The 10,607-nt window shown below is 39.6% G+C and overlaps 2 protein-coding genes across 4 annotated transcripts; one reads left to right on the top strand and one right to left on the bottom strand.

The window, feature by feature from the left end:
* Nucleotides 1,682-5,586, top strand: LOC18773376 (ultraviolet-B receptor UVR8). 3 transcript variants are annotated; one of them, XM_020565150.1, is made up of 11 exons: nt 1,682-2,114; nt 2,248-2,321; nt 2,432-2,516; nt 2,824-2,955; nt 3,094-3,288; nt 3,455-3,670; nt 3,949-3,992; nt 4,208-4,390; nt 4,697-4,787; nt 4,994-5,037; nt 5,136-5,586. In XM_020565150.1, the coding sequence occupies exons 1-11, from the start codon at nt 1,901-1,903 to the stop codon at nt 5,256-5,258; spliced, it is 1,401 nt and encodes a 466-aa protein (XP_020420739.1). In that variant the 5' UTR covers nt 1,682-1,900; the 3' UTR covers nt 5,259-5,586. The 3 variants fall into 3 exon arrangements, with proteins under 3 accessions (XP_020420739.1, XP_020420737.1, XP_020420738.1); XM_020565148.1 differs by having other exon boundaries at nt 1,683-2,114; nt 3,052-3,288; XM_020565149.1 differs by having other exon boundaries at nt 1,683-2,114; nt 2,435-2,516; nt 3,052-3,288.
* On the bottom strand, nt 5,513-10,268 carry LOC18774349 (transcription factor EMB1444). The gene is made up of 11 exons (XM_007205214.2): nt 10,095-10,268; nt 9,532-10,000; nt 8,887-9,063; nt 8,392-8,485; nt 8,253-8,294; nt 8,060-8,119; nt 6,593-7,768; nt 6,392-6,493; nt 6,082-6,222; nt 5,864-5,989; nt 5,513-5,775 (listed from the first exon to the last, which is right to left on the bottom strand). Exons 2-11 carry the CDS (start codon nt 9,630-9,632, stop codon nt 5,686-5,688), a joined length of 2,109 nt encoding a protein of 702 aa, XP_007205276.2. The 5' UTR covers nt 9,633-10,000; nt 10,095-10,268; the 3' UTR covers nt 5,513-5,685.

Below are 10,607 nucleotides of genomic sequence, written 5' to 3' on the forward strand. Positions count from 1 at the left end.
TTTTTTTTTTTTTTTTTGGTGTCCCCTTCAAGTATGGGCCTCGAGCCCAGGCCCCAGTTGCCCTGGCCAAGGGCCGACTCTGTGTAGAACTATATTATCTAATCACGTATTTTCTATCAATCTAAACAATAATTGTTTTATTATTTCTTGTGGACAAATATCAGTCCCTCCAATTTATTGATAGTTCCAGATTCATATATTAAAGTTAATAATAACCTTCATTCAAATTGTCAATGTAATTTGAGTGTATTACTTTGTAAGTTGCTTAAAGAATGAAATTTATACTTCAAGTGGATATCATATGAATTAGAGGTGGGCACGGTTCGGTTTGGACCGGTTTTTGCCTCAAATTAGAACCGATCCGGTACTATTCATCCGGTTTGGTTCGGTTCGGTTTTAATTAAAAAAATTTCAAAAACTGTCCGGTTCGGTTTGAACCGGTTTCGGTCCGGTTCCGGTTCCGGTTCGGTTTTGAACCGGATTATAAAAATTATTTTTTTAAATTATTTTTTAATACAATTCTCAATTGAAATATTATTTTTTTACTTGAAAATTAACAAATTATTCAATTTCATATAAAAAATAAATATTAAAGTGAGAAAAGAGAGATATTTTGAGATTGAACTTGGATAAATATTAGGTTTTTTTTAGTGAAATTAAAAATATAGCATTAAATATAAATATATATTGAAATTATATATATTTTTAGTTTCACCGGTTCGGTTCGGCCCGGTTCGGTTTTTGAAGACATGGAACCGGATCCGGAACCGGTCCAAACCGGTTCGGTTCGGTTTTTGACCGGTTTTTGACTTTTTAGTCAACTCGGTTTTTTTCCGGTTTGGTTCGGTGCGGTTCGGCTTGGATTTCCGGTTCGCCGGTTTGAGTGCCCACCCCTAATATGAATCTGAACTATACCAAGCACATCTTCCAACTGTGAATAGTAGGGTGTCTAGGTAAGGATGCTCTTGTCAACTTGAAAATATACATATATACTAGATAAGTTGAAATTCCTATGCAAACATCGATTCAAATGGGATAATAAATGAATATCTTTATAGGAGTCGTTTTATGACGAGAGTGTCATATATTAACTATAGATATAGACTTTAATATTAGCTACGTGATTCATCGAAATAGTAACTTCACTTAAATTTAATGAAATAATCACGTAACTAATATAAAAGTCCACATCAAGAATCCATGTATGACACTCTCACCGTATAATTTCACACCTTTGCAGCAAAATAAGAAGGGCCAAACAAACAGAGCAATGGCCCAACACAAAGTACCTTTGTCCATAGAAAAGTAGTTATTTTCACGCAAATCATGATTAGATCCAAGCCGCGGTGGCACTTTTGTGTCCGTCAATTAGGAAATGTGTGAATCTAACGTTCCCTGTCGTTCCACGCAGCGACACCAGCGTGAGATGAGAACACAGATTACCGGTCAAACAAGGATTAAATTTCAAATCCAACCGCGATTAAAATATAGTAGAACGGGCGTGGCCCCACCCACACGCGGCAACCAACGAGATGGCCTCGAAAATCGATCCTCTCCCGAAAGTTCCAGCACACTCGTGGCTCCCTAAAAAGTAATCCGCAATCGCGGCTCAGATCATTCCACGTGGCATCCGACGTGGCGCTGCTTACATCCCTGTAAATGATACGCCTCGATGTTCTGAGTCTCGGTCCTTTTGCTTTCTTCTCCGTCAGACCAGACCAGACCAGACCAGGCCAGGCTGACTGAAAAATTCTCAGCCAACGCTTTTACTTAAAACTGAAATTTCACAGAGAGAGAGAGAGAGAGAGAGAGAGAGAGAGAGTTAATTAGATTGAGCTTCTGAGCTTTGTTTTGAGATTTCTATACAACAAAAACGAGCTCTGTGTGGTTTGGATCGGCGATGAACTGCAATGAAGGAGAAGGAGGAGACTCTATGAAGACGGAGGAGCGCAGAGAAGCTTTGGTTTATATGTGTGGATATCTTCCCGGAGTTTCGCCGGAGAAATCTCCGGTGCTGTCCCTGGCGCCGGTGCGGTTTCCGAATCGGATGGACGGTGGAGATTCGTGGAAGGACGTCTGCGGTGGCGGTTGTGGATTCGCCATGGCCATCTCAGGTTTGCTTCTCTGATTCTCAGTCTCTATCTAATTGTTTAGTAGTTGATGCTATTACTATTCGTTTTGTTAAGCTTGATCTGAAAGTTGATTAGCTGTGGCTGAGGGGGTGTGTTTGGTTATGGTTGAGATTAGAGTGTGGGAAGCTCATAACGTGGGGTTCGGCAGACGATGAAGGGCAGAGCTATCTGGTTTCTGGGAAGCATGGGGTAATGCAGTGTTCTTCTAATAACTGAAATGTTTTAGGCATTCAAATTGTTTGTCATTGATTTTTGCATTTTTGCATCTTCTATGTATATGCTGCTGAACTTTTGTTAAGGAGACTCCGGAGCCTTTTCCTCTTCCAACTGAGGCTTCACTACTCAAGGCTTCTGCTGGTTGGGCCCATTGCGTTTCTGTCACAGGTGCACCTTGGTTCAGATTTCTGCTTTCTTTATTAGTTGAATTATGGAAATCATGGATAGGATATTCATTTTTCAGTACTCAAGATTTGTGTTAGAAATGAAAGAATTTAAGAGTAATTAGTTCATTAATATGCGGATTGAATGGATTCTTAGTATTTATTTGTGACAGTTGCATTTAGTCCATTTGTGAAATTCTTGGTAATTCTGTGATGTCAGTTTCAGTCATCTAATCAAATGATTATTATATGGATAATCTGGGTTTTCACGGGAGAATCTAAATAAATTCTTATTATTTGTTAATTTACAGAGCCTGGGGATGTATACTCATGGGGATGGAAGGAGTGTGTTCCGTCTGGGAAGCTTATCCATGATTTGGCTATGGTGGGAATTCCTCAAACAGATACTATAGAGAATCAAAGTTCATTACCAGCTGAACAAGGTATTTTGAAACCTGGGCATATCTGACAAAACCAATCAGGGAAGCCTTATCGATTCTACTATATCAATGTGATTAAGACTTTATGATCTTATACAGTAAGCCCAATGCCTCAAGGCTTCAATTTGACTAGTGGGACAGTATCTCATCTTGACAGCAAAAGGGCTGGAGAGGAAGTTGCAAAGCGGAGGAAAGTTTCATCACCTAAACTTGAATCTGAAACCTCAACAGGTGGTGATGATTTCTTCACTTTGTCGCCTTGTCTTGTAACTCTGGGTCCTGGAGTAAGGATCACCAGTGTTGCAGCTGGTGGACGCCACACTTTAGCTTTGTCAGGTAAGACCACAAGGGTCAGGGATTATGCTTATGATTTTCAGGATAGTTACTCTGTCTTTGTGGTCACACCAGATAGTTTTGTAGGTTGTAGGAAGTACGAAGCTATGGAAGATTTTTGATGTAAAGCAAGACACCTGATGGATCATAATTTTAACCGAAGTTTCAGATATGGGACAGGTGTGGGGTTGGGGCTATGGAGGCGAAGGACAGCTAGGTTTGGGTACCCGGGTAAAGATGGTCTCTTCTCCTCATGTCATACCCTGTATTGAGCCATCTTCTTCTGGAAAGGATAGGGCTTCTGTGGTATCTCAAGGCACAAAAGTTCCTGGAAGTTATGTGAAGGAGATTGCTTGTGGTGGTCGACACAGTGTGGTAGTAACAGGTCAGCATTTAATTGATTGTTTTATAGCGCTGATATTTCTCAAAAGTGTTAATACTTATAACTGAAGAACATATCAACAGATTGGATTTGTCGGTTGTATGTGCTAAGCCTACTTATTTGTTTTCTCTCCTTGATTACCTTTGGGTCAATGCAAAATGTGAGATTATTGTTGGCTGTTCTATGGATCCTGTTAATCTGATGAAAACATCCAGTTTTGCTGTGATCGCTTTCATTTTTATCATCTACTTTCCCTTCAACAATAATTCTTCAATTTGCAGATGCTGGAGCACTGCTTACTTTTGGCTGGGGACTCTATGGACAGGTGAGCTTTCTATGATAGTCAGGGTTTTATGTTGTTTGAGTTGTTCTGCATTGAGTGAACCGTTTGGTAGCATTCTCCTTATGTACTGTGATAATTGGGAGTACTACTGGTTAGTTAGTAATTCAATTGGAACCACAATTTCTTTTTATATATTTGTCTTTCCTGATTCTTGTATTTATCTGCGGTATCTTTTCTTTCCCCCCATTTTTATCCAGTGTGGGCAAGGGAATACAAAAGATCAACTAAGACCAAGTTATGTGAATTCATTGTCCAATTCTAGAGTGAAAACCATATCTGCCGGACTCTGGCATACTCTATGTATATCTGTTGATGGTCGTGTACATGCTTTTGGGGGGAATCAGTTCGGACAGCTGGGAACAGGTGCTGATGAGGCTGAGGTACGCTCAACAACTTTTCTTTTTGGTTTTCTTTTGTTTTTTATTGATTAGTCAGAATGTGGGAAAAAAACATCAGAATGTGGGAAAAAAAACATGTCAGAATTTATAACTGGAACATGCAAATCTATACTTTGAATCCGAGTTAGTTTTCTTATCTTACGCTTTCAGTCCAACTTGTTTCTGTCTGCGGTGTTATCTGCGTTGTGTTGCTTTTAAAGAATACTGGTCTTTGCTGAGGAATTTTTTAGTACTACTCTGTAGAGGAATCTTGTATAAATTAACTAAATCACATCACTGTTGATTCAGACTCTACCTAGGCCATTAGATTCTCCGAGTTTGGAAAGCAAGCATGCCAAAGTGGTCTCCTGTGGGGCACGCCATAGTGCCATACTAACAGGTAAGAGGGTGCCATTGTCTATCTTACATTATAAGGAGGGCCAATATTTGTATTCTAAGTACTATCCATCAAATTGTCGATAGGGTTCTTAACAATTTAAACCAAGATGAGCTTAATGCGGTAGACCATAAACAGATTTTTAGTTACTTGTTGCACTAAACATGGTACTTGGATATTCACAATCTCTTTGTTATCTTTGCCTGCAGAAGACGGCCAATTATATGGTTGGGGGTGGAACAAGTATGGCCAAGTATGATTCCTAACTTCTATGATTAATATATTGAGCCCCAAACGTATATGTTCTTTCATGATCGTTTTTGAAAATTTTATATTCCTGTTTGGATGCAGCTTGGCCTGGGCGATTCCGTGGACAGGAACCTTCCTTCTCAAGTTTCTACAGACGGTTGCTTACCTAAAAATATTGCATGTGGCTGGTGGCACACGCTACTGCTTGCTGAAAGACCCGCTTGAATCTGTGTTAATCGATGACGGTGACATAAACGGAATGACTTATTAGGACTGCTTCAGATAATCTGCCTTCTAAGTTCTTAAATGCACACTTCGTCCTGTTTATGCATAATGTACATTCTTTTTTATATGCGTGCTTGAACAGAGCCATGTGTTCCATTCTTTGTAGATTTTAGAAGCTAATTTTCTTCCAACAGCAAATTGCAGAAAGTTCTGTCCGGGTTTGTTTTTTGGGTCGAAATTCTGTCTGGGTTTGTACACCAACATTAACTACTTGTACTGAAACTTTACATTCCGACAAAGACATTATGCTTCTTAGGTCTTGTCATAATGATATGCGTTTGAAGCACAATACTTGAAGGCTTGCTCAATTTTCTTGAATACAAAAGAGATGCCTACAATCTTTATTTTTTTGGGTCAACCATCAGATTCAGATCTTGCTTGATATGTTATTTCTTCTGCGTTGCAGAAGGTGTAGCAGCGGCCAAAAAACATCCATTCTGTGAAACCCCCTGGGAGCCTGAGCATATTGCAAATGTAGCATTTAAGAAAAAAGGTAAATCATTGTGGAATTTTTATACGAAAATAATAGGGTTAACAAATTATACCTCAACAATAAAATGTGCCCACATATTGCTTGAGCGGGTTTCCATCACACCCTTCAAGATGGTCAACTCCAATCGACGGATTGCTTGGGCAATGTCTAGGAAAAGTCCATGTTCATCACATAGCATCTGAATGGACATTGTAATTGGTTGAAACATTCTGCAATGAAGCTGTGTGTTCGAAAAGTGTACAAATTTGGGGGTCATGCAACACAACATACCTCTATGAGCATGTGCCCTGGGTGTTGAAGATCTTCTACCACAATAGGGCAAATCTGAAGTTCGCTTCCGATTTCAAAACCCCTGCTTGTCCCATTTTGGCCACCAATTTTGGCCTCGCTCATGTTATTAGAACGAGGTACCTGGAAAAGAATCATAGATTTGGTCAGAAACTTGTAACAATTGGGACACCAGCTGGTAAACTATAAGCTGGCTTTGTAGAAGAAAAACTTCTGAGAGTCCGGGATATTGTGCCGGCCTCACAGAAGTTTTAGAGTCTTGGTGTATCAAACATGAACGAGCTTTGCATACCTCTTGATGCGCATAGCACCCCAGTTTTTCAGCTTGGTCAGTCATGGTTCTTAAATACATCATGTGTTTTATGGTTCGGTCTAAAAGGCCATCAATGCTGCACTGAACTTGCCACAAAAAGGAAAAACATATCTAGTTAGAGAAATATAAGTGATTATGTATTGCCCTGCAACAAAATATTGAACCTACAAAAAAACCCACCTTGGCACCATTTGGGACGAGTTCCCGCAGCTCTTTGACACGATCCTGAATCAATTGTCTATCTCTTGGTCTTAGCTTTGGGCTGTTGCTAAGCCTGGTCCTTCTTGCACTGGCACCGGACGACTTTTGTTCCTTTTTAGGCTTTGTAGAAGTGTATCCTTTGCCCAGCTGCTCTTTGTCAAGCAAAGTGCTCATGGTGCCTTTGAAAGAAGCGGATGCATGATTCCATGTCATTGAATCACTCTCCGTTGGGGCACTTGCTTCAAATTTCAATTGTTCACAAGAAGCAGGAAATTGACTTGATGTGGTCATACATGATTTAATATTGTCAGATCTGCTCGATGAGGTGTCATCTCTGGCTACCATGGATTCAAAGAGGTTCTCAGCATCGCTTCCTTTCGAAAGCCTTGATGGCTCAATACTGCGAATGAAATCTTTCTGCAAACCAGAGCTGCTACATGTGTCATCAATGGAGATGGATGAATTCCATAAATGTTCATCGGTCTGCCTCTGGAAAGTTGTTCCAAGTGCTTTGTGTAGTTCACAATTTTCAGGAAAGCTAAAGAAACTATCCTTCCTGTTGTAACTTATATCTTCAGCATTATTGTAATTCAACAGTTGTTCTGCTATACCTCCGGCAGAGTAAGAATTGAAACCACTTAAAGGGTCTCCAAGCACATCCACGTTATAACCACCGTACTGAGAATGGGCTACAAGTTCTTCCTCCAAACAAGACAACCCAAACATTTGAGTCTCTATGGTCTCCAGCATTTCGGTATCTACACACTGACTGAGTGGATTCGATTCTCCAATGTGATAAATACGTGGAACACCAATCTCATTTTCTCCAATTCTCTTAAGAACTTCTGACTGATCTGTTCCAGAGTCTAGAAGTACATTTTCAATGGTTGGCAATTGCACAAATTGCTCCAAAGTTGATAGTAAGATATCATTCAGTCTGATGTTACCAACCTCTTCTGACCTTTCAACCTTGAGTGGGTTAATGGTAACAGCTGATGATTCAAATGTGTTCTCCATTAAACTAGATGATTGTGGCCATAATGATTCAGCTCGAATGTCCCTAAATAAGGTAGAAGGTACAGTTTTCCCCACAACATTGTGAATGGCATTGAATCTATCTTTCACAAAAGCAACCACTGCCTGATCTTCAGCAACCTACAACTTGATCGAAAAAGAAAGGGACAAATAAGATGAATACAATCAGATCGATATACATGGAACACACACGCAGACACAAAGACAGAGATTCAGATTGAGAATCACATGCAAGGTGCTTAAGCCCCGGATGGGGGTCAGAATAATATGTCAGATTCATGCAGCATGAGTTAAAAAAAATTTAATGCTACAACTTCCTATTAGTTACTACACTATAATGACATGGTTACAGGAAATAAACTGCTACAACCAATTCATGAAGTTTAGAATAAGTTCAGAATGAGCACGCACCGTTTCCATGGAGCCAAGTTGCAAAACTCCATATGGAAGTACAGGTACAAGCAAAATTGTCTACATGAGAAATCAAATACATAATCAGATTTTTCATCCATTTATAAGTAATTACATATGAATCCTGAGCATTAAAATTCGCAACTGTGACCTAGTCTGTGCTCATGCCACTAGGATATGCCAAACAAGTTACCTTGATACCCAACGCAAACTGAAGAAGCCATTCATCTGGACACTGAATAAATAAAAATAATTCATTTTTTAGATATACTGTACAGTGTTCACTATCACTACTTGCAGAATTATCATTAGCTTGTTCAAATAAGATTTACCTCAGGAACTAACTTAGAGTCAGACTCTCTGGTGCACAAACTGTGAAGGGAAACCCATTTATGGTTCCCTGTGCAAGCCACCTCACCGACAACCCTGAGAAATTATTCAAATCCATAATGAACCATTAACATTCTTCATTCCCTAAAATATATGAGAACATTAATAGTTAACTCATTGTGTGGCTTGCTGGTGTCCCTTAGTAAACAAAAAATTTACATATAGCGTCAGTTTAAATAAGTAGTGTGCATAAATATGCGTGTGTAAAGACAGAGTTTTCAGCGAACCCGTAAGAGTAATGGTGATTTTGGACACCCAGAGTATTGGATTCATGGTGGCAAATAACTAAGAGCATGCTAAAGGAATTCTCCTCCACCAAAATTTATTTTTGTTACTTTTATATTTGTAGATATTTGTTGTAAAACAAATCCGCAGAAACTTTTCTGGAGATTGAACGGAAGTACACAGCAAGACAAGAACGAAGAACAAGATTGTACCCTTTTCCAAATGTGTGCTGAAGATGTGACATATCAGCCACCGCTAGTCCAATTGGATAGCCTGTAGATCCACCATCATGTACACTTGCGTCGCTGAAGTAGATGTCATCCGGTGAATGTTCCACAGCTTCTCTTGGTTTTGGATGATGGCAGTACCCATCCTCCCAGGCCAATATCCTTAATTAACAAGAAGACAACTATCATACCGGAGATCATCACTAGCTTTGATATTCATGACATACACAATATATTCGCCGTGAAAAAGGTCATTTGGATGTCAAAGCCTAAGCATACTAGAACTTTTTTTCATGTGAGAAGAATGATCATAATGCCTCCAGTCATATTGATTATAGATTCAAATTCTATTTTATGATTTGATAAGATATAAATGCTCAAACTTCTATATGCATATGCACGTATGTTATGTATCTTAAACCATGCTTGGCTGCACCAACAAAATTGAAGTCCCTAATTTGTGGTTCAAACAGAATGCATCAAAATAATCATAGAAAACAATCTCAAAACCCAAAGCATTTTTATTAGTAACTTGATTTCTGAACTCTGATGGTGGCCAAACACAAAAAAAAGTTCTGCAAGATTAAAAGTTCATAAATTTAAAATAATAGAAAAGAAAAAGAAACTTACAAATCGCTCTGGTGCTTGAGCTTCCAAATCACCGCATATTTCCAAGGCGAATGGTTGCTGCAGAGGCTCTTGAGCAACTGCCTCAGAGCAGTAGTTCCCATATCTTCTTAACTTCCTCAACAAGGCTCAAATTATTCAACAACTAAGAAACGACACAATTTACTCACATCCAACAAACACAAAACGACAACACCGCCACCACCTTCCCTAGCTGCCCCGGTACGAAGCCCGACCCGCCTGTTTAATCCGTAATCCCGCTCGTCGTTTAATCGGTGGACCAGTCGAAAACAGTTCCATCGCTAGACGCTCACTAAACACCAATCTGCTTTCGCTCTCAGCTACCTAATCAACTTTTTCAAGAAGAACTTAAACAAATCGACAATCAACAAAGACCTCTCCCCTTACTTGCTTGACAATTTGGACGAAGCTGTTCATGATTCTGTTCGGATCGGCTCGAAGCTCAAATCCGCTGCCAAACAAACACGAAACTATTATAATCAACTTCGATCAGCTCACTTCAGGAGAAAATGAGAAGCAGTTACAGTTAGTGTGTTGCTCTTTACCTCTAAAATCAAAGACGTTGCAGATGTTCATATTCGTTGGATTCCATGGCTCTCTCTCTCTCTCTCTCTCTCTCTGTGTTTCAGTTTTTCGTTTGGGGAAATTGGCCTTCTTCGTTCACCAAAGTCCAGAAGCTCCAAACACCCCCACAACACAAACAACGGCTTCTAAGCCTCTTCTGCAACCACCATATCATATAAATAAACAAAGAAAATGCCGCCACCGGTTAACCGGTCACGTTGTGTTTTTACTTTTTTTAATTATTTAATTTTTAATAATGTTTTGTTCTATTTGGGCGGATTTCAAAATTGTCCAAAGTCAGATTCTATAACTCGGTTTGGACGGAGTGGGTGTTGGGGCCCACAAATTTGTTTGCTATGGGCCGTGGGGCCCATGGTCTGGTACTCTGGGTATGTTCAACAGTGAAGTGAATCTGCAACAAAACAGCGACCCGTTTTGCAATTTGCAATATTTGATTGTGATGCCTCTACTATTATTAGTCACCGGAAAAACAT

Source organism: Prunus persica, chromosome G6 (assembly GCF_000346465.2).
Source record: "Prunus persica cultivar Lovell chromosome G6, Prunus_persica_NCBIv2, whole genome shotgun sequence".
NCBI classification, from domain to species: domain Eukaryota; kingdom Viridiplantae; phylum Streptophyta; class Magnoliopsida; order Rosales; family Rosaceae; genus Prunus; species Prunus persica.

Coding starts and splice junctions, on each gene's coding strand:
- LOC18774349 (XM_007205214.2), bottom strand. CDS start 9,632: ATGGGAACTACTGCTCTGAGGCAGTTGCTCAAGAGCCTCTGCAGCAAC. Junction 8,486..8,886: donor CAGCACACATTTGGAAAAGG/GTACAATCTTGT, acceptor ATAATTTCTCAG/GGTTGTCGGTGAGGTGGCTT. Junction 8,120..8,252: donor AGTTTGCGTTGGGTATCAAG/GTAACTTGTTTG, acceptor TTTCTCATGTAG/ACAATTTTGCTTGTACCTGT.
- LOC18773376 (XM_020565148.1), top strand. CDS start 1,901: ATGAACTGCAATGAAGGAGAAGGAGGAGACTCTATGAAGACGGAGGAG. Junction 2,322..2,431: donor TGGTTTCTGGGAAGCATGGG/GTAATGCAGTGT, acceptor ACTTTTGTTAAG/GAGACTCCGGAGCCTTTTCC. Junction 5,038..5,135: donor GGTGGAACAAGTATGGCCAA/GTATGATTCCTA, acceptor GTTTGGATGCAG/CTTGGCCTGGGCGATTCCGT.